The 24,409-nt window shown below is 43.3% G+C and overlaps 1 protein-coding gene across 1 annotated transcript in view; it reads left to right on the top strand.

Annotated features, from left to right (window-relative positions):
* The window catches only part of LOC306919635 (CUB and sushi domain-containing protein 1-like), a gene marked incomplete at its 5' end in the record, with an annotated part of 687,041 nt that overhangs the window by 453,687 nt on the left and 208,945 nt on the right, over positions 1–24,409 (top strand). The window contains 3 exon segments of the mRNA XM_079496199.1: positions 5,784–5,975; positions 20,097–20,223; positions 22,805–23,016. Of these exon segments, the coding sequence (XP_079352325.1) occupies positions 5,784–5,975; positions 20,097–20,223; positions 22,805–23,016 (531 nt within the window).

Below are 24,409 nucleotides of genomic sequence, written 5' to 3' on the forward strand. Positions count from 1 at the left end.
AACCCCTCCCCCTTTATCATACAACTACAGCTGTGGGTGAGGCTTCAGTTCAGGTGGATCACATAAAAACCCACATAAAAACAACATTTTAACAAATACTGTACACTTTTTGGAAAAAATTATAGCTCCTTATATAACAATAAGTCCTGATGATCATGTTTTAGGGTGGAAAAAAATCGTGGCACTCCATCTTTAAGTACAATATCTACACTTTCCCACAAACGTAACATGGACCACATTCTCTCCACTTCCATCCAGGGAGCATACAGACAGTATTGTATGGGGCTCAACATTGACAGGTGCGTCGCAGTTGGTGTGGGATAATAATACCATGAGAGGACATAGGATATATATACTATACGCACATAGACAGGTGGGTGCTGGGCTAAAGGGACATCAGTTGACAGATGGATGGACACTGTAGTATGTACAAAAAAAGACTTCTACTTAGACAAATAAATCAAAATAAGTCTTGTTGTACCTACTATGGTGTGCGTGCGGGCTCCATCCATCTGTCAACGGATAATGATATCATGGCAACCCGTCTGACTTTACCAAATTAATTAATAAACATGAATAAATATTAGATTCTGAATATTTAGAGTAGACATATTTTTTTATTTACCTTATAATGAAAAACATACAGTATATACATATATATATATTTCATAATTCATAAAATAAATCTAATATTTGTCACAGACATGGACAAGTCTTTCCACGGACACGTCTGTCCGCGTTAATGTGTATGGACACGTTGACGACCCCTGACCCCTGGCCTACCGTAAACCGGCCACTACCTCCAGTGCTGACTCATCCCCTCCAAGGGCTCTGGCGCTACACCAAATCAAAAGGCCACATGCACGCACGCTTGCAATCTGATTTGCGTGTGTGTGTAAAACAATTCAGAACAACAGTTTTTTGTATTTCTGCGCCCAGTGAATGAACGGTGAACGCGTGTGTGCGTTCAGCACACCGCCAGCACTATCACCGTTGCTCCCATAGAGTTATAAGGCTGCTCCTATAGAGTTATAAGGCTTCTCTCATAGAGATATAAGGCTGCTCCCATAGAGATAAGGCTGCTCTCATAGAGCTATAAGGCTGCTCCCATAGTTATGAGGCTGCTCCCATAGAGTTATAAGGCTGCTCCCATAGAGTTATAAGGCTGCTCCTATAGAGTTATAAGGCTGCTCCCATAGAGATAAGGCTGCTCTCATAGAGCTATAAGGCTGCTCCCATAGAGTTATAAGGCTGCTCCTATAGAGTTATAAGGCTGCTCCCATAGAGATAAGGCTGCTCTCATAGAGCTATAAGGCTGCTCCCATAGTTATGAGGCTGCTCCCATAGTTATGAGGCTGCTCCCATAGAGTTATAAGGCTGCTCCCATAGAGTTATAAGGCTGCTCCCATAGAGTTATAAGGCTGCTCCCATAGAGTTATAAGGCTGCTCCCATAGAGATATAAGGCTGCTCTCATAGAGCTATAAGGCTGCTCCCATAGTTCTGAGGCTGCTCCCATAGAGTTATGAGGCTGCTCCCATAGAGTTATAAGGCTGCTCCCATAGAGTTATAAGGCTGCTCCCATAGAGTTATAAGGCTGCTCCCATAGCGTTATAAGGCTGCTCCTATAGAGATATAAGGCTGCTCCCATAGAGCTATAAGGCTGCTCCCATAGTTATGAGGCTGCTCCCATAGAGTTATAAGGCTGCTCCCATAGAGTTGTAAGGCTGCTCCCATAGAGTTATGAGGCTGCTCCTATAGAGTTATAAGGCTGCTCCCATAGAGATATAAGGCTGCTCCCATAGAGCTATAAGGCTGCTCCCATAGTTATGAGGCTGCTCCCATAGAGTTATAAGGCTGCTCCCATAGAGTTATAAGGCTGCTCCTATAGAGTTATAAGGCTGCTCCCATAGAGTTATAAGGCTGCTCCTATAGAGTTATAAGGCTGCTCTCATAGAGTTATAAGGCTGCTCCTATAGAGTTATAAGGCTGCTCCCATAGAGATATAAGGCTGCTCCTATAGAGTTATAAGGCTGCTCCCATAGAGTTATAAGGCTGCTCCCATAGAGTTATAAGGCTGCTCCCATAGAGTTATAAGGCTGCTCCCATAGAGTTATAAGGCTGCTCCTATAGAGTTATAAGGCTGCTCCCATAGAGATATAAGGCTGCTCCCATAGAGTTATAAGGCTGCTCCCATAGAGTTATAAGGCTGCTCCCATAGAGTTATGAGGCTGCTCCTATAGAGTTATAAGGCTGCTCCCATAGAGATATAAGGCTGCTCCCATAGAGTTATAAGGCTGCTCTCATAGAGCTATAAGGCTGCTCCCATAGTTATGAGGCTGCTCCCATAGAGTTATAAGGCTGCTCCTATAGAGTTATAAGGCTGCTCCCATAGAGTTATAAGGCTGCTCCCATAGAGTTATAAGGCTGCTCCCATAGAGTTATAAGGCTGCTCTCATAGAGCTATAAGGCTGCTCCCATAGTTATGAGGCTGCTCCCATAGAGTTATAAGGCTGCTCCCATAGAGTTATAAGGCTGCTCCTATAGAGTTATAAGGCTGCTCCCATAGAGATATAAGGCTGCTCCCATAGAGTTATAAGGCTGCTCTCATAGAGCTATAAGGCTGCTCCCATAGTTATGAGGCTGCTCCCATAGAGTTATAAGGCTGCTCCCATAGAGTTATAAGGCTGCTCAGTGCTCACCAACGCTGGATCTGCTATTTCTATTTTTTAATGAGAAAATAAAAGGAAAAGTTCTTAAGAGCATGGAACTTATTGTGCGTGCATATGCGTGTGTGTGCGCGCGTATGCGCACGTGCGCAGCTACTCTTGCAAACCGTTCGAGCGATCAGCACCAAACTTTTTTTGTGCAGACACAGAGGAGGTCGCTGCTCCAAATGTTATTGCCATCCGTCATTGACAACCATGTTGTTTTATATGTCGGTACATCCATTACCTCGGTACCAGCGTCCCTTGGACCAGTGAGAGCCCCAGTGCTCAGTGGGTCAAAGCTGCACGCGGTGCACCCGACCCCGGCGGCAAATCCCACAGACAGAGGCGGGAGAGATGCAGGCCACTCAAAGCTCACCTCCGGCAGCTTGTTTTTAGACTATTAACCCACATTTAGGCCTGACCTCGAAATTTTTTAAAAATCTTCTAAATCCTCCAGTTTTCTGAAATAAATATTTTCACGATTTTTCAAAAATAGCAGACCTACAAGCTCGTAGCGCGCCACTCGGTGGCGCGCTATGAGCTTGTAGATCTGCTATTTTTCAATAGCTAAATTATAACATAATGTTTAAAACACCAAAAGGGGTTCCCGCCCAAAATGGGTTAAATGCTGTACATTTTAGGCAATAAATGTGCCATTTAATTGCCCAATATTAATTAATTTCTACAACTGCCAGTCAAAAGAAAAGAATACAAAAAATACAGCAGTGCATTTCTGCATTTCTCTTTGAAGTGGTATTGGTGTGTTGCCTACTTCAGAGGCTTTTTGTTTGCTGCTGAGCATCCCTGTATGTGTCACGGTGTGAATTGGGTGTTATGTTCCACCACTCTGTAGCTCTTTGTTCTCTTTTACTCATCTCATCTCACTCATCTAAACACATATTGTCAACGCACTGATTCTAATCAGTGCCGCCGCTAGGCACACGCACAACACACACTGCGTATAGGGCACCAAGCCGAGGCCCAGGGGGCACCAACATGCGTCAAATCCTCATAATAATATTTTTTTCCCCCGCCGCCTAAATAATGAGTCACAACCTGCGTGCGTCCCAGTGTTGTTTTTGGCAGCAAATTTCTATTTTAGTTTCAGTCATAGTCTCTTGAATAGTTTTCATTTAGTTTTAGTCACATTTTAGTCACCCGAAATGTTTTATTGTTAGTCTAGTTTTAGTCGACTAAATGTCATAAGATTTTAGTCGACTAAATCTACAGGTGATTTAGTCGACTAAAATGTGTTTTGGCGGGCCTTGATGCCGTCGTAATGACTGATTTTACACTTGCTGAAAATAGCCGATCTACAAGCTCACAACGCGTCGCGCTGCGACGCGTTGTGAGCTTGTAGATCGGCTATTTTCAGCATGCAACCAAGTGTAAAATGACTCATACTGGATTTCTTGTCCACTATAGTCCCTTCCTAACATTTTAGTCTAGTTTTTATCTGTTGACGAAATTGTCAATACATTTAGTCTTAATTTTAGTCATCATAGCTTAGTTTTAATTTAGTTTCCATTTAGTTTTCGTCAGTGAAAAAAGGTAGTCGACGAACATTTTTCGTCTTAGTTTTAGTCGACGAAAACAACACTGGTGCGTCCTCAAGTTGCATGCGTGGCGTGCCCATGTGGATCTGCTCAGAGCTGAAGCGGCCCCTCCTCCCCCGCCCGTTCCGGCAGTGAGTTGCATTGTTCTTGTGGTGGTTCTTGGGGCGGTGGTGGCTAGAGTGACCCGATGGAAACCGCAAGGTTCGCAGTTCGAACCCGGGCTTCCCCAGAGTTAGTGTCGAAGTGTCCTTGAGCAAGACTATGAGCGCCTAATTGCCCCCGGGGGGGGGGGGGGGGGTGGGGGGGGGGGGGGGGGGGGGGGGGGCGGTTGGTGCCTTGCATGGTTTCCTCCGGCATCGGTGTGGGAATGTGTGTGTGAATGGGTGAATGTAATGCACAATCTCTGTAAAGCGCCTTGGATAAAGGTGCTATATCAAATGCACCATTTACCATTTTCTTGTGAAGCAGTTGTTCGCTAATATCTGTTTACATAACCACGGTTATTGCATAACCTTCAGTTTTGTGCATAGTAGTAAAGTATTTATATAGATTGTTTAGTCCAGTAGTTCTCAAAATGGGGTAAATGCAGGGACCCCCCGGGGTTCCTTGAGGACAGGTCTGTAAGGAATACCACGGTCCCTTACGCCCATACGGGTCCATTTTGGATGTTTGGTTCCATGTGTTTACTCTCAGAGTTATGGGGGCCCACTGTCCATTTCCCTGAAGAAGGCAACTTGTTGCCGAAACGTTGGAAAAATAAAAAATTGTTGGCATCGTGACTACGAGCTGTGCTCCTTTCTCAGTCAGTTTTATCTCCCGTGGTCAGCACCTCCCCACTACTGGTGTGCGCTCCTACCTTCCTGTTTGTTCGAAAAGGCCCACTGTCCTTGAAATTAAACACAGTTTGAGAACCACTGCTTCACTCCATTTAGCCAAAGGAGGCATCTACCCCGGCCCAGACAGTCACTACCAAACAACAGCCCAAAACACCCGCAAGCTCCCAGCGCTACAGTAGATTAACATGGAGCAGATTGAATGCAGATAATATGCTCCTCATCAGCTCTGCGTGAAGAAGACAATTACCTTTATTAATCCCCATGGGGATAATTTCGTAAGCGTAATGGGGTCCGTTTGGTTCCATTTATACACTTTCTCGGTTAAATTAGCGCTCTGGATTTTACCGTCTACTACAAACCTTTCCTGTGGGATTTTGGGAGTATCAGGGTGACATTATGTGCTCTTGCCCAAAACTACTCTGACTCACTCCTGTTTGAGTAACTGACCCAGTTTCTGTGTGTGTGTGTGTGTGTGTGTGTGTGTGTGTGTGTGTGTGTGTGTGTGTGTGTGTGTGTGTGTGTGTGTGTGTGTGTGTGTGTGTGTGTGTGTGTGTGTGTGTGTGTGTGTGTGTGTGTGTGTGTGTGTGTGTGTGTGCGTGCGTACGCGTGCGCGTGTGTGTGCGTGTGTGTGTGCGTGCGTGCGTGCGTGCGCGCCTGCCTGCCTGCGTGCCTGTGTCTCTAGGTTTCGACCTGATTCACTGCGAGGAGCCAGGTGTGCCTACGTACGGCTATAAGATCCAGGACGACGGTCACTATGCCAGCACGTACGTCCTGTACTCGTGTAACCCTGGATACAGTCTCCATGGCAGCAGCACGCTCACCTGCCTCAGCGGAGACCGGCGTGTCTGGGACAGGCCACTCCCCTCCTGTTTAGGTACGTGTACCGTATGCTAGCCCAGGTCACCTGTGAACAACAGTGGTGGTGTTTTGTTTTTACTTTAAGTAAAAGTATCAATACTGCAATATAGAAATACTCTGTTACAAGTACACGTCTGGAATCCATTGCCAAGTAGGGTTGTCCCGCTCCGATCACAAGATCGGAAATCTGGGCCGATCACGGGACATCCCTAGTATGAATATTACACTATTGGCCTGAATATAAGACTACAGTACTTTTTTTTCCCAATGGAAATATCGTAAAAAATAAGATCGTATTATAATCGGGGACTAGACTATTTGACATTCAGTGTTCTTTTTCCATTTCCACAAATGAGTCTTGAAAAGTGGGGGTCGTCTTAGACTGGATATATATTTTGGTTATTGTACTATTGTGATATGGCATAAACGTGTTCTATATTAAAAATATAATAGAACAGGAACAGGAACAGGAAAAATCCGTATCGGCAAAAATCAATAATCAAATTATCGGATACAGATCTGGAGCAAAATAATGTGATCAGGACATCCCTAATGCCAAGTATTGGCATCAATATGTACTTAAAGTACCAAAAGTAAAAGTACTGTTTATGCACAATGTCTCATTTCACGTTTGCAAATGTATCAAAAATCTTTTCAAAATAGCAGATCTACATCAATGTTTCACACAGATTGAATTTCTTTGCTAAATAGCTCGATTTGAAACCATTGAATCGTATTGTATCGCCATAATGAACCAATATCGTCCCTGTATCGTATCGTCAATCATGTATTGTGAAACACATCGTATCGCTGTTAAAATGTATCCTTATGTATTTTTGTACAACATTTTACAGCGATTTCTTATTATTATTTACTATAGTCCTACTTGTTCCCCCCACTCCCCTGTCAAAAATTGCTAAAATCGTTATACCGAAAGAAAGCAGCAAATGAAAACATTCGAGTTGCCCGTTAAGTATGTTTTAAGTGAGTCATTTAACAATTAACTATGAAGCAAAAAGGAAAAAGAAAAGATCTGTTTCTAATTGCGTGCTTCCTTTGTCCTCACTGGGGAGTCGGGACAAAGTGTTTCACAGTGTGGTTAAAAAGAGAGACTGGCTTCACAAATAAAAATCATCCTTATTTAAAGTAAAAATATAAACACATTTGAATTAGGAATGAAAGCATCCCCAGGGGCTACACAGCCAGTGATCAGCATCACAGATAGAGTCGCCAGCTGGCCTTTATTAGCCCGCATGGAATTTCTGAGCAACATAATGCTTGAGGATCTGTCTCATTTCACTGAATTATGTGATGATCTTTGCATAACTCTTTGCATAACTGAATATCATGTCAGTTTGTACATACATCAAAGATGCGATTATAATCAATTTCTAATGGATAAAGCCTTGGCCTGGAAGAGAGGTCATCAGGTGTGTTCCCCAACCTTCTTAAAGTGTCTCGACACCTGAATCTGACCTGAGATCAGATTCTAAAAATGTCTTCTACATCCTGACAGTTTTCTCAAAAAGCTATGTTTCTATGTCAGTCGTTCTTTGATTTTTCAAAAATAGAAGACCTACAAGCTCGTAGCGCGCCACTCGGTGGCGCGCTATGAGCTTGTAGGTCTGCTATTTTTCAATAGCTAAAGCATGATGCTAACACCAAAAGGGGTTCCCGCCCAAAATGGGTTAACCAGCAGTGATGGGCCAAACCACTGCCCCTCTCATCCAGCCTTCCAGCTATTGTCCTTTCTCTTATGCCAGAGCCAGCAGGAGGCTCTTCCTGTATTGTGTGTTCTTTGAGAGGTCTGTACTAACCTCGCGTCACCAGGCTTTCCTCCTCGGAGGTTTGTGTTACTAAATGGTTGTGTGATCCGCTCGCTCCCGACAGGATCATAAACCCCAAAAGGAATGCTTCCCATGGGCTATAGTTTGTACTAGGACTATGGTTTGCTTCCTGCCTATATGGTCCTCCTACGTCTCACCAGACTAGTCTGTGATCATAAGCCTTCACAGTCTGACAACAACAAAGAATCACACCTTTCTCTCTGTCTCTCATTAGCAGGCAACAGTGCAGCACTATCTCTCTCTCTCTGTCTCTGGCACAACAGCGCCACTTTTGCCCCTACTGCTACTCATAGTCACACACATACATAGTCACATAGGTTAACACAGACATTGCTGTTCCTTGGAGTGGTTGCACCACTCCAAAAAATCTCATGACACATAGCAATAATAGCCTACAAGCTCACAATGTGTCGCATCGCAGTAAGTTATGAACACGTAGATCTGCTATTTTATTTTTAGTTTTTTAGTTTTTATTAAAATGTCGGATTTACCTGTAATTAATGTGGTTAACACCCATTTTAAACTAAAATGTTACACTGTGATCACATCAAAAGTGACAACATCAAACGTTTCAGACAGTTTACATTTCACAAAAGGAATTAAGTCCTGTATTTAATTCAGTCCGACTAGAAGCAGGGATAAATCATAATAACCCCACCAGCCATAACATAATGATCAAAAGCATTGGAATGGACCCCCCCCACACACACACACACACACACACACACACACACACACACACACACACACACACACACACACACACACACACACACACACACACACACACACCTTCTCCCCCAGCAAATTGAACCCTGAACGTACTCGTAACTCAGAGAGTGTACAGATGTAAGCAAATGGACCCTCGAGGGTCTATTCAGTACTCTCAGAGGTAAATTGCGGTGAACATCATCACAGATTCAGTGAGTGGGCAGCCAGGGAGGTCGATGGGACTGCCAGGAGGCTTTGGTCTTACTCAGCACTCATAAGCTATTCAAGTACAATCTACAATCACACAAACACCATGCCGGTTTTAAGCCTTCAGAAGATGAAAATGACAGACAGAAAAAAGGTTTCCATTTGGCACATCCAGAATCAATTTGAATATTTTCCCAGGCATGTGTTGCAGATAAGCTGCCAGAGGGGAGATTTAGCCATAGTTGGCAGGTGGCAGCTGTTAATTTGGGTTGGAGAAGAATGTGCCAAACATTTGGTTTCTCCGCCCTGCCAACATACCTGAGTTCACCCAGGTGACGGTGTTAAGTTGCTGCTGTTGTTTGTTTTGCATGGGTTAGTGTGGCCACCTGCAGTATTATTATGGCCCAAAGTTGTTATTAACTAAAAGTAAACAAAAAATCACACCCGTGTGAACTGAGTGGTGTAAGGTATTATATAGCCTGATCAGCTGTGATCTGACGTAATGCCTGACGCAATGAAATCACACCCGGGTGAACTGGGTGACCATAGCAACCATGCTCATTTTTTGGTACGAACAGACGTACGTACGGACAGACAGACACGTAAACTAACAAAGCCAGTTGTAGGAGTGGTTTACACCACTCAAAAATATACTATAATATACATTTGTGTTAACGGAAATAAAGATCATGCTAGACTTAGACAAACTAAAATTGCAAAACAACATAAAATGCTATAAATAATGTAGAACATGCAGAACATGTCTTTATAGTTTTAGTCTGGAGGAGTCATTGGTGCATACTGTGTATTGAGACAGCCGGGTGTCTATACTGTGAGTCAATAGTACTATAGACAAACAACAGTTTAATAATAAAGGGAAATTAGCTTAAGCTATGGCAAATCTGGAAAAAAAATGCTTACCACTAGCTTTCTTCACATATGTGTTCATGAAGGTGTCTACTATCACAGAAAAACATGTTCCAAGCCAACTTCCTTGGGAAACTTTGTGGGAGCCAATCAAAGTTGGGGTACCCGGAGGGCCTATAGGTCAGGATAAATGCAGGACAATGTCAAATTGGCCAATATGAGCTTCTGAGGTGTGTAAATAGGTTTTTTTGGGGTGCTGAATCTGTTCATTCATTTTCAGTAAAAATGACTTTTGGCCATAAAATTGGCCATGCCTGCTTTTGTATGTCCCAGACATACTAGTGTAATAACTAATAATCCATTTTATGCATATCTCAATGGATGTCTATGGTGTTTTCTTGTTTTCTTTTCCGTTTGTGTGTTGGTGTGGGTCGCATATTAAAATATAAAAAGCATTTTATTAATATATCACAAATGCATGCATCTTAATTGAAACTAACTGGTGAAACAGAAGTATATGGACAATCTTTAATGGATTTAAGTGATTTATTCTTTTCAGAATCAGAAAGACTTTATTGTCACACCGTAAAATAAGGGGGAAATTAATGTGCCGAATTTCAGTTCATTAATACAAATAAATAAACAGAATATGGGTCTATGATATCACAATATAAAAGATCAACACATAATAAAAAACTAAGGTGCTAAAATGTAAGTATGCTTTTGTAAACAATAATTGTCTCCACCAGGCCGAAGGCATGGGGAGAGAGTATGTTTTGCACTCCGTCCGTGTGTGTGTGTGTCCTTCCTTCCGTCCGTCCTTCCGTCCGTCCGTTATCAGCTAATCTCCGGCACCGTTGGCCCGATCCATGCCAAACTTTGCACACACACTCCCTGGATGCCAACGACGAACCTCTGCCCCAAATATTCCTCAACGGCCTGTTATAGCGCCACCATGAGGCCGATTTAGGCAAAACACATTTCTGTAGATGACTCGTACACATTTTATCCATACATCACACAATTCGGTATACACTATCTCCATAGTCATGTGATCAACACAGATCTGCACACTTTCCCATCTTCCATCCTGATTGGCTAAGATTGGCTTCCAAAGCTCACATGATTGGTCCGTTTCGAACAAAATGCCACAAATCACAAACACAGTGTCCAATTTCCATGAAATTATACACGCACATTTCCACTAGGCCGAGGACGACATGCCACAACTTTTTTCCCCAAATCAGCCTCACGGTGGCGCTATAACAGGCCAAATCCTGTTTTACCTACCTAACTTATGTATGTGCACAAGGAAAAACATTTTCCCTGCATCCCTCCACATCTGCCGGTTATAGCGCCACCATGAGGCCGATTTCTGCAAAACACATTGTTTATGTTAGTCGCACAGATTTCATCCAAATCTCACGCAAATCGGTACACATGATCTCTGTAGTCATGTGATCAAGACGAGCCTGTTGGATTTCTCAGATTCTACACTGATTAGCTAAGATTGCCTTCCAAAGTTTTCAGGAGTAGCCCGTTTTGTACAAAATGCTGCACATGTCCTGCTCATCCAGAATTCTATCCTCAGAGATGCTATGAGTGATCTGGCTCTGCATTTCCTCAACAAAATGAAGAAAATTGTTGCAAGAAACAAACAAACAAAAAAACATGTTTATATTACTCCTAAACATTTAGCCAAACATCACACACACTCCTATCCTCCTGGTGGAGACCTGTGCCCAGAAGGGCACTTTTTCTAGTTACAAATATGTTGCAACTGACTAACTTCAGAAGATAGTCTGGTGTGATGGCCGGGGTCTGTTCAATGACGGTACAGACTCATAGCCTTTGTCACCAAGCTTCCATCCATACTCCAGTACATTATGGATGGAGATTATGGATGGAAGCTTCGTGGTGGTACACTGGATGTACTGTACATCCAGTGATGGACTTTGCAGCAGCAGCCAATCTCTGATCTGGATATAAGCTCGGATACTCCCAGTAGCGGTAGTAGTTCAGCAAGACTGACAAAGTGGAGAGGGCTATGGAAGTTTTGGACATCCAAGCCAACAAGGAGGACATCATCACAGCCAGCTGTGAACTCTTCAAGTTAATGTTCCATGGGAAATCGCACGAAAGTTTTGGGGACTGGAGATTTGACATCTTCAGCAAGCAGGCCGCTACTGGGAGTATCAAAACTGAAAAACTGCCCCCAACAACAGGAGCAGCAGCACAGCACTCTCTCCGAGCTTATATATCCAGACCAGAGATTGGCAGCTTCCATTCATACTCCAGTACATACTGGAGAATGGATGGAAGCTTGGTGACAAAGGTGACATATTAGTTATTACGTGTGTCTGGGACATACAAAAGCAGCCAATTGTATGACCAGGAAGTCATTTTAACTGAAAGGTAATAGCTGGAACAGATTCAGCACCCCAAAAAATTGGCCAAATATTGGCCAATTTGACATTGTCCTGCATTTATCCTAGGCCCTCCGGGTACCCCAACTTTGATTGGCTCCCACAAAGTTTCCCAAGGGAGTTTTTTTTGTGATAGTAGACACCTTTATGGACACATCTGTGAAGAAAGCTAGTGGTAAGCATTTATTTTCCAGATTTGCCACAACTTAAGCAAATTTTCCCTAACTATAAGTCCAAATTTTATTCTGACCCCTCCACGAAAAGGCCTTGTTGTCCTGACCCCTTATCCATAATTTATACATTATGGATAATTAGTGTGGACTTAAACTGTTATTCGTCTATAGTACTCCTCACTGTGTGGTGTTTGTATTGTAATCTGAACTTACTTTACTAAAACTGAGACCGAAACAATAAAGAAAACTAACCTAAAAAACAAATTGTATTACAACTTACAACAACAACCACACTGTCATGAGAAACCCCGCTCTGGTTCCAAACTAACTGAAACTAATTTTAATTGAGCAAAAAGTGCAAAAATGAAAAGAAATAAAAGAAATGCAGAACTGCAATAACTGTGATATGGCCATGGGTTATTTGCTGCAGCCACTATCGCTGACCATGTCTGACTGCTTTCCATTTTCTCCCAGCATCCTCCACCACTGAAGCACGTACGGCTTTCTGCTGCTGGTTTTACAGCCCCCCCCCCCCCCCCCCACAACCCCCGCCCAAACAATTTTCCATTTTGCAAGTGCATCATTTCTTTTTACAGAATTAACACTCCACCTTCAAATACTCCAAGGCTCTGCATTTTTGACAAATCACTGCACTTTTCCTATTAGAAGAATATAAAAGTCAATGGTGTTGAAGTAAGCTGGGTTGAAGCTGTACTGGGAGTCCCTCTAGAGCACAGCTAAACATACCTGGGCTCTCTGAGGTAGCCTGACAGTGGCATGCAGGTAACAAGATGAGAGATGCATGCGTGGTGTTGGTGGCTATTCATTTACTACGGTATGTCTCTGCGTGAGTGCATGCATGCATATTAACCACTCAATCCTTATATAGTTCATGTATTCATTCATTGCCCCACAGGGGTCTATGCTTGATCCTCTAGTATTTCCCTCTACACCAAACATCTTCGGCCACTATTTAGACCGAATGTTGAAAAAAATAATTTTGTTTTGTTATCGCAGTAATACATCACTGTTTACCGACTGTATGGTGGTATTGCGGTAAATTTGTTTTGAATGAAATAAAACAAATATAATAATAATAATTGTTATATTAATAATCGCGGTTATGAACTCAATACTGTGGTATGCCTTACACAACCACGGTATTGCAGTTATTGCACACAGCCCTACACAGAACTCTTCCCACTTCGGGGCCGCTTCCCTACTTCTCTACTTCCTTCACAGGTGTTACCAATGATAGTGTGTTCCATTTAGTGTGACCCCGTATAACTCTGAGAGTGTACAAATGGAACCAAATGGACCCTCCATTTGTACACTCCACAAAAGGACGGCCATTTGGAACCCACTCAAGAACACCTGCACCAGTGGGTCTCACCACTGGTGTAGCAGAGTGTTTCCAGTGAGCCAACACGCACAATAGCAGCACCCTGACTCTGTTTGACCAGAATGGAACTGAGCCTTCATTAGTATCATTAACACTGACTCTGTTTGACCAGAATGGAACTGAGCCTTCATTAGTGTCATTAACACTGACTCTGTTTGACCAGAATGGAACAGTCTTCATTAGTATCATTGTCTCCACCAGGCCGAAGGCATGGGGAGAGAGTATGTTTTGCACTCCGTCCGTGTGTGTGTGTGTCCGTGTGTCCGTGTGTGTGTCCTTCTGTCCGTCTGTTACCAGCTAATCTCCGGCACCGTTAACCCGGTCAATGCCAAACTTTGCACACACACTCCCTGGATGCCAACGATGAACCTCTGCCCCACATTTTCCAGAACGGCCTGTTATAGCGCCACCAGGAGGCCGCTTTGTGCAAAACAAGTTTTTGGACAGTACACCTACAGATTTTGTCCAAACATCACACAAATTGGTACACAGTCTCTCTAGAGCCATTCAACGAAAGAGGTCTTTCAGATTTCTCAGACTCCATCCTGATTGGCTAAGATTGGCTTCCAAAGTTCGCAGGAGTGCTCAGTTTCAATCAAAATGCTGCAAATCATGAACACATCGTGTGATTTCCGTGAAATTGTGCACGCACATTCCCACTAGGCCGAGGAAGAAATGCCACATGAACATTTTCAACTCAGCCTCATGGTGGCGCTATAACTGGCCGAAAAGTGTTTTTACCTCTAACTGCATGGATCTGTGGATAACTTTGTATGCCAACTCCCTAGAGGCCAAGGAAAAACATTTGCCTGGAATTTTTCACATCTGCTCTTTATAGCGCCACCAGGAGGCCGACATATGTAAAACACATTTTCTAATATTACTCCTTCAGATTTTATCCAAATTTCACGCAAATCAGTACACATGTTCTCCATAGTCATGTGATCAAGACGGGTTTGTTTGATTTATCATAATCCACCCTCATTGGCTACGATTGGCTTCTAAACTTTTCAGGAGTAGCCTGCTTTGTACCCGTTTTGTACAAATCGCCACAACTACTCAACGCAGCGTCCGATTGCGGTGAAACTGTGCATGCATATTCCCACTAGGCTGAGGAAGAAATGCCACTTGACAGTTTTCGAATCAGCCTCATGGTGGCGCTACAACAGGCCAAGCCGCGTCTCACACACACACACACACACACACACACACACACACACACACACACACACACACGTTTATATATTACTCCTACACATTTTGCCAAACATCACACACACTGGTGGAGACCTGTGCCCGGAAGGGCACTTTTTCTAGTTAACACTGACTCTGTTTGACCAGAATGGAACTGAGCCTTCATTAGTATCATTAACACTGACTCTGTTTGACCAGAATGGAACTGAGCCTTCATTAGTATCATTGTCTCCACCAGGCCGAAGGCATGGGGAGAGAGTATGTTTTGCACTCCGTCCGTGTGTCCGTGTGTGTGTGTGTGTGTCCGTCCGTCTGTTACCAGCTAATCTCCGGCACCGTTAACCCGGTCGATGCCAAACTTTGCACACACACTCCCTGGATGCCAACGATGAACCTCTGCCCCACATTTTCCAGAACGGCCTGTTATAGCGCCACCATGAGGCAGCTTTTCACATTTTTTACCTAAAACTGCACCGATCTGTGTTAAACGTTGCATGCACACTCCCTAGAGGCCAAGGACAAACCGTTGACCTGCATTTTCCGCATCTGCCTTTTATAGCGCCACCATGAGGCCGACTTTTGTAAAACACATTTTTTTATATTACTCCTCCAGATTCTGTCCAAAAATCTCACAAATCGTTACACACTATCTCTATGGTCATGTGCTCAAGTCGGATCTGTCCGATATTTCATATTCCATCCTAATTGGCTATAATTAGCTTTCACAGTTTGCAAGATTGCCCCGTTTTGAACAAAAGCCTCAAATCATGAACGCAGCATGCAATTTACGTGAAATCTTTCACACATTTTCTTACTAGGCTGAGGAATATATCCCACCCTTTACACATTGGCCTGTTATAGCGCCACCAACAGGTTGATTTTTGCAAAACACATTTTTGGAACAAAATGCCTCATTTTTGGAACAAAATGCCTCAAAGACATGTTTATATTAATCCTAAACATTTTGCCAAACATCTCACACAGTCCTATCCTCCTGGTGGAGACCTGTGCCCAGAAGGGCACTTTTTCTAGTTAACACTGACTCTGTTTGACCAGCATGGAACAGAGCCTTCATTAGTGTCATTAACACTAACTCTGTTTGACCAGAATGGAACTGAGCCTTCATTAGTATCATTAACACTGACTCTGTTTGACCAGAATGGAACTGAGCCTTCATTAGTATCATTAACACTGACTCTGTTTGACCAGAATGGAACTGAGCCTTCATTAGTGTCATTAACACTGACTCTGTTTGACCAGAATGGAACTGAGCCTTCATTAGTATCATTAACACTGACTCTGTTTGACCAGAATGGAATAGAGGGTATGCGCATGCATAAAGTGAATGGCAGATCGAGTGGCAAAGAGAGTGACAAAGTGAATTTAATGTTGTTTAAAGTCATTTAATGCAATCAAATATGATTTTTCTGTTTGGATGAATGGGCTGTCAAGGCCAGAAAGTAGTTTTCTGCCACTCAGTAGGCATTCCCGCATAACTTCCGGGTATGATGATGATGTCACGCGCATACCCTCTATAGAGCCTTCATTAGTATCATTAACACTGACTCTGTTTGACCAGAATGGAACTGAGCCTTCATTAGTGTCATTTATTAACACTGACTCTGTTTGACCAGAATGGAACTGAGCCTTCATTAGTATCATCGGTAACACCTGTGAAAGAGGTAGGGGAAGTGGCCGCGGTTATTTCCAAAATGGTGTGTGAGCCAATTAGTGTCTGCTCTGCCTCTGCCTCATTTCTAGTGGAGCAGCAAACGAGGGAACGGTATATGCAGGCACCGCCCAGGGCGACGTAGCTTCCATACATACCACCTCTGTGTCTTCCCCTCTTCTATCTGTCTGTCTCCGTCTCATGTCTGCATGTATACCGTGCATGGAGATTAGGAGCATCCACACTGCCCTAAGCTACTTCCATACTGTTTTTCTCTCACACTCACAAAGTCAAACAGAACGGTGGTCTTGTCCTCTCTCTGGGGATCTTTTTTTACACTCTGTCTCTGTTTAATCTGTCAGCCTGTCACACACACACTCTCTCAATTAATTCTCTACACGCTTTCTCTCTCACTTTCTCATGCATGCAGGCGTAAGCTTACTTTTCTTTGTATTACCTTTATTTATACAGGTAAAGTCCTTTTGAGATTCATTTATTTTTCGACAAAGCCTTATCCAGGGTAGCAGCATAACGTTTCAACAACATGTTTTTCAGGGGTGGAAAAAGTACACAAATGTTTTACGTAAGTAAAAGTATCAATTCAGCAATATAGAAATATTCCGTTACAAGTAAAAGTTGCACAAGGTCTTTCCCTAGTGGGTCTGATCGAGGGTAGCTACTGGGACGTACGTCAGGACTTGATCACCCCGCTTGGTCACCCGAGGGGTGAGGGGTATGATGTTTGCGAGACGCGAAACCCTGATGACCTTGTGGGATACATCACTGAGGATACGTCCCCGTTGCATCCATGTGATGTATTTTCGTTCTGAGGTATTCTATTTATAGTGACTCATAGAAATAGAAATGTGACAACCAGGTATAATCTGGTGACCAGACTATAGAGAGATGGGTCACATAATAATAATCAAAATCTACAAAGTAATTAGTAACAAAAGTAGAAGTAGAAGTAAGTATAGAAAAGTGGATATATTCAAGTAAAGTATAAATACCTCAGAATTGTACTTAAGTACAGTACTTAAGTAAATGTATTTTGTTACTTTCCACCACTGGATATGTCACAATGTGCCACTGCCAGTGAACACCGGCAGATTTTAATTTGTGTGTGTGTGTGTGCGCGCGCGTGTGTGCGTGCATGTACGCATGCGTGTGTCCAGCCTTGGGTCAATGAAGAGTCATAGATTGACGTGGGATTGCACATGCTAGCCCCTGGTCTTAATGGCGGTATCTTCACAGCTGAGCACACAGTACAGACACAGATAAAGAGCCCTGCATGCTATCCAAACTGGTTTATCCCATTTTGGACTGAGATCAGATTCTAAAAATGTCTTCTACATCCCGACAGTTTTCTGAAAAAGCTATGTTTCTATGTCAGTGGTTCTTCGATTTTTCAAAAATAGCAGACCTACAAGCTCGTAGCGCGCCACTCGGTGGCGCGCTATGAGCTTGTAGATCTGCTATTTTTCAATAGCTAAAGCATAACATAATGCTAACACCAAAAGGGTTTCCCGCCCAAACTGGGTTATAAACATTAGCAAGCTGGTGGCTCAGCAGGCCACGATGTAACATACCAACATGATGAGTTTGAATCTGCCTCATCAACTTCATCCTGCAAGAAACCCCATTTCCTACAAACAAAATGGATCGAGAGATTTGTAGTTGCCATCAGAAAGCGCTCACAGCGATCTTTAAACCAATTATTAGACCCTATATACTTTGTTGACCGGTGTCCCTCAGGGATCGACACTTGGCCTCCTCCTTCAGCCTTTTTCTATTTGTTACAAAAAGAGAAATACTTTTACTTTTAGCACATGATCAAAGCAGATTCAGAATTTCTGATAACATGTAATATTACAAAACCCGACCAAAAATCAATTTCCCAATATCAATTTATAATCAACGGAGCAACCACTAAAGATATCTTGTCAATATTTGGAGTTGCCTCATGGCAAGGTTGACACACAACCCAAACCAAAAGCATTAGCAAGAGTAGTCATTATTCATAATAATGCCCATTTCAGAATACTAGACCGATGCCCGGCTGTAGAGGTCCACTCATGTGTTGTGAGCTTGTAGATCGGCTATTTTCAGCATGTGTAAAGTCACTCATTACGGCCGCCCGCCAAAATACATTTTAGTCCACTAAATCTACTGTAGATTTAGTCGACTAAAATCGCATGACACTTAGTCGACTAAAACTAGACTAACACTAAAACCAGGTGACTAAAATGTGACTAAAACTAAATGAAGTTTCAGTCCAAAGACTATGACTAAAACTAAAATAGAAATTTGCTGCCAAAAACAATACTGATGTGGTGTGAGTCTGTGAGATACAGTCTACAGCAGGGGTGCCCACACTTTTTTGACTTAAGAGCTACTTTCAAAATTACCAGCTCAACAAGATCTACCAATCCAAAACATCATTATTCCATTGCTGAAAATAGTTAAAATGTTTAACTGAGGGGGCTTATAGCAGCGCTGGCATTACATACTGTATAAGACAAAAGCCCTTGGAATTGGAAATAGAGGGGGGAATGGAATTGGTAGGGTTTGTCGGGCCCTTTGGATGTCAATAAATCAATCAAGTGTTAATTCAAGGGGCAGATTTTATATTTAAATTATATATTTGTAGGAGCATGTCATGTGATCTACCTGCACAGCCTTTGTGATCTATACTGGTAGATCGCGATCTACCTTTTGGTCACCCCTGGTCTACAGTCTACAATGTGTCTCTGCTGCTGAATAATGACTGAATCTTGGCTGCATCTTCTCCCCTATAGCTGTCTTGCTCCATAGGGAAACAGTACGAGCCATATAGGTATAGCAGTGGGCATGGTGTTCTGGTTCCACTGAAAAATCTGCCATTTATTTTTTTCCCATAGAGATTTACCGAAATATTTATATCAATTGTTTTAAGCCTGGAATCAAGCCATCCAGGATCCTGGTGAATCATGACCATAAAACCTTTGATTATGTGATTTTTGAGTAATTCATTATATGATATAGTACATTTTATAAATACCCTTTGTTTAGCGTTTCAAAAATGTCTTTCGTCTTACAAGAAGTTTACACACTAGACTAGAGAATGTAGAAGAATTATTATTTCCGTTTGCCTGTTTCTCTCCTAATGGTACCAACATCAATACAGCACGGAATTGTGGACAAAATCATATCCAGAGAAGCTAAATGTCATCAAATGGTGGTCCGTGGCTCAAATGCCGAATAAATAATGGCCCTTGATATGAAAAGGGTTGAAAACATGAACATGAGACTGAACCGGAGCGTTAGCCCCACCCCGCCGCTATTCATTTCGATGGAAGTTGCTCAGTGGCGTTTTGAAGCACCCGGAAGACTGCCGGAAGTACAATTATAACTCAATGGCTCGAGTGAGCGGAAGTTAAGCCCGAACCTCAAAGCCCGGACCTCAAACGTCACACATGACATCATGAACGTCCGTCCACCTCCATGAAAGTGCTGCAGTTCCTCTTTTGGCCAGTAGGTAGTGGCAGCTTCAACGTTGGATAGCCTTACTGGGGGCTTGGTTGAAAAGCACTGAATTAGAATGAATGCAAACCACAGAACTCTTATTCTGATGCAATGTAACGTTTTGTCTTCCTGTGTAGCGGAATGTGGAGGGCACCTCAGTGGAGCGGTGTCGGGCCGGATCCTCTCCCCTGGATATCCTGCTCCATATGACAACAACCTGCACTGTTCTTGGGCCATAGAGGCCGACACTGGCAAGACTATCAGGTGATTATGTAGTCTTCATGGGCCGGGAGGCAAACCCTAGACCCACTATGTACCCGGAAGACACATACTGTACGTTATACCAGTCGTCTAAAGCAGGGGTTCTCGACGATTTTGGCATGGGGACCCCCGGAAATGCTTTGGCCATGTCTCGCGACCCCTGCCCCGCCCCCCTCTCCACCCCAATACAAACTGACTGCAAAAATAACCTTAATAATAGAGAAAATATATCATAAATGAATACTGAAACCAGATATAATCATTAAGGAAAGTTGATGCATGCACTATGTGTACTATGTAAACTCTTAATTTCCATTTCCAGCTATTCAGTTGCAAAAAAAAAAGAAAGATTATTATTTATTTATTTTTGAAAATAATTTGGGGACCCCCCAAAATAATTTGGCGACCCCCCGAGGGGTCGCGACCCACGGGCTGAGAACCCCTGGTCTAAAGCAGGGGTTCTCAACGATTTTGGCATGGGGACCCCCGGGAAAATGCTTCGGGCGACCATATCTAGTCTGTTTGATTACAAGTGAGAGACAGACGGCCAGCTCAGCATGTTTCCTACTACGTGGCTTATTTCTTTTTTTTTTTTTTTAAGATATTTTTTTTGCGGCTTACGCCTTTTATTGGTTTTTGAAGGGACAGACAGTAGGCTGACAGGAAACGGGAGAGAGATGGGGGAAGACATGCAGTAAAGGCCGTGTCTGGCTCGGGAGTCGAACCCGCGGCACACTGCGACTGGATTACCAGTCGGGTGCCCAGACGGTTACGCCACCGCCTGGGCACGTGGCTTATTTCTAACCTATAAGGTTTTCAGATGCATATTGTAGCATGCTGATTAAGTTTAAAATGACTAACGCCAGGGCTCCACCGGACGCGTTGCGTCTCTGTCGTTTGCGTCAAAAAACACACAATTTTAATGCACGCGTCACGCAACGCAACGCGAGCAGTGGAGCCACCCTTCATTGATTAAAAAGGGAACATTCCCTGACGGTGACGGAGACGCGACGCTGACGCGCCCGGTGGAGCCCTGGTGTAATACACTGTCTGGATGTCATCTAGAATGAGATTAAAAACAGTAATAGTTCTGTAATCAAAATCAGCTGTGTTTGGAGGAACGTGCAGCAATTGGAATCAAACGGGTGAATGAAATCAATATTCTTTGGGACGCGTTATGTCATCACGCACTACGCAGCACGTTTTGGTTCAAAGGAAGTAATTCAAATTAGATTTGTATGGACCTTTGATTAAAAAGATACCCCAAAATGGAAAGGTTCCCATTGTTTTGGCATCTATTGAAAGTGTGAAAAGTGTGAAAAACACATTTATTTTTTTATTTCAATACATCTGTCACCCAGCCTATGAATGAACACTATAGTGTACAAGAGAAATACTGGGAAGCCTATAGGTTGCAGTAATTGCATAATAGTCCTACAGTAATTTAATTCAATAGCACTACAAGGTAAGAGAGTGAAAGTGAAAGAGAGTGTGATTGTTTCATGTACTGTAATTATGCTTTGCTCCAAATGACAACAATCTCCCCTGCACCTTGATTATAGAGGCAGATACTGGCAAGATGAGCTGCTAATTTATATTCAGTCATTATAGTTGACGGTTGTTTGCTGTCAAACTTGTAGCCATGGCGGAGAACACACAAACAACCAGTCATTATGTCACCAACATGCTGCCACAGCTGACATTAATCAGTGCATGTGTGTTTATACTTTGCTTCTTTGTTCAATTCTTCCTTGTCACTCACTTAATTTTATGTTTGTGGGTTATAATAATAATAATGAATTGCATTTTTATAGCGCTTTTCCAAGTGCTCAAAGCGCTTTACAATGGTTCATTCATTCATGCATTGGGAGGTGAAGCGGTGAACAGTCGACGCCAGCGTCCTCACACCGACCGACTCATTGGAGGCAATGTAGGGTTCAGTGTCTTGGGATTCGAACCGCCGACCCAGGGATCATTGGACGACCTGCTCTACCTTCTGAGCCACAGCCGCCCTGTTGTGCACTTGTGGATCGGCATTTTTTGCCAAATAGATTACAGTTCGCTAGTACAGCTGTAACTCAACCCTTTTCATATCAAGGCCCATTATCTTTTCGGCATTTGAGCCACGGACCCCCATTTGATGAGATTTAGCCTCAATTTAGCCTTAATATTTTGTTATGGATACGATTATGTCTACAATTCCATGCTGTATTGGTCAAAATAACAATTATTCTACATTCTCAAATTGTGTAGACGTTTAACAATACTTTAACTCTTGAGAGCGTAAAATGAAACAAAATGGACCGTTACGCGTTAATTTGGTTTCATTTTACGCTCTCAAGAGTTAAAGATCTATAAGGGTCCATTTGGTTACCAACTCTACCACTGGTGGTCCCCAGACCACTGGACCACTGCCCTAGAGGGTTTAAGTGAACAGTAAACTATAACAAGATAACACGCATTAATATGTGTGTGTGTGTGTGTGTGTGTGTGTGTGTGTGTGTGTGTGTGTGTGTGTGTGTGTGTGTGTGCGTGTGCGTGTGCGGTGTGCGGTGTGTGTGTGTGTGTGTGTGCGCGCTCTCAGCCTTCACTTCATTGTGTTCGACACGGAGGTGGACCATGACATCCTCAGAGTGTGGGACGGCCCCTCGGGCTCATCGGATGGAGGGATCCTGCTCAAAGAGTGGTCTGGACCCGCCTTACCCGAAGACACCCATTCTACCTTCAACATCCTCACGCTGCACTTTGACTCCGACTACTTCATTAGCAAACAGGGATTCTCCATACAGTTCTCCAGTAAGTAACGCCAAGCAGTGCATGTAATACAGTACTGTACAATAGCTGTCACACTAAAAAAAAAAGAGTGTAAGTGCCCTATTCAGGGATTTGCAGAGAGTGTTGCAGGCCGCAGGGGCTGAAATTACGTAAAGGGGCACTTTTGGACTAAAATAGCAGATCTGCAAGCTCTCAGCGGGTCGCAGCGCGACACGTTGTGAGCTTTTAGATCCGCTATTTTTTGCAGCCAGGGGCTGACATTCCGTAAGAGGGCACTTTTGGAAGAAAATATAGCCAATCTACAAGCTCTCAACAGAGCTTGTAGATCTAGATCTACTATATTCCCGGCGTGACCCTGCACTCGTTGGCTACTGGAGATGCGGCGACGACATGGATTTCTTTTTTATTAATTTTTATCCCACGATTTTGCAAACCAGTTTTTTCACCCAGTGCCAATTATCTAGTGGCCGGACGTAGCACGTGGAAGGAACACGTTATTCTGACCAGTTCCTTTCCCCTCCATCAGGCCCCCCGGCTGGCCAGGGGGAGGTAGTTTTAGAGACCAGGATTACTGCATGTTTTTGTGAGGGTACCTACCCTAGGGGACACGGGGAGAACATGCAAACTCCACACAGAAAGGACCTTTCACCAACCCCGCCTCGGGTATGGGCACTGATGACGCGGAGGAGGGAACACGCCCTAGCGCCCACAGCGGGAATCGAACCCAGGACCTCCTATAGCTGGGGGACGACAGCACTACCGACTGTGCCACCGTGCCCCCCGAGGACATGGATTTCTAAACAAATAGCCGATCTACAAGCTAACAACGTGTCGATGTAGATTGGCTAGTTGAACTATTTTGTAATGTTTTAAAATAGTAAAAAATTGTAAATTTCATATAAATTGATGCTATGCCAGGATTTCTTAATAACGTTGAATCAGAAAAACAAATGATCTCCGAGGACTATAATTGGTTTGCAAGAACCCATGAGTAACAGGCATACTTTGGGGGCTCTACCAATAGTGTAAGGATAAGGAATAGTTAATCACTTGAATGACGACTCATCCCAAGCCACTTAGTTCATTTTGATAAAACATTGCCACACTGTAATAGCAGTGGTATTTAAATTGTTGTGCCATGCATGGCACACAAATGGACCATTCTACATGAACTTACATTAACATTGTGGTAGAACGGGTACTTACTACTTGGTATGTCCTGGCAGGTGTCCAGGTTACAACACGAATCACCCTGACCCGCTGACTCCCTTCCTGGCAAACCAGACACTCCTCTACTTTTAGAACTGCCTCCAACCCAGAAAGTGAAAGTTGCTGTCCCTAATAACCCCACCATAAAATAGTCCATGGCATGGTTTTATGTCAAACTCCCTCAAATTGCAAAGACACAACTTAC

This window comes from Electrona antarctica (assembly GCF_951216825.1).
Source record: "Electrona antarctica genome assembly, chromosome: 3".
Lineage (NCBI taxonomy): Eukaryota > Metazoa > Chordata > Actinopteri > Myctophiformes > Myctophidae > Electrona > Electrona antarctica.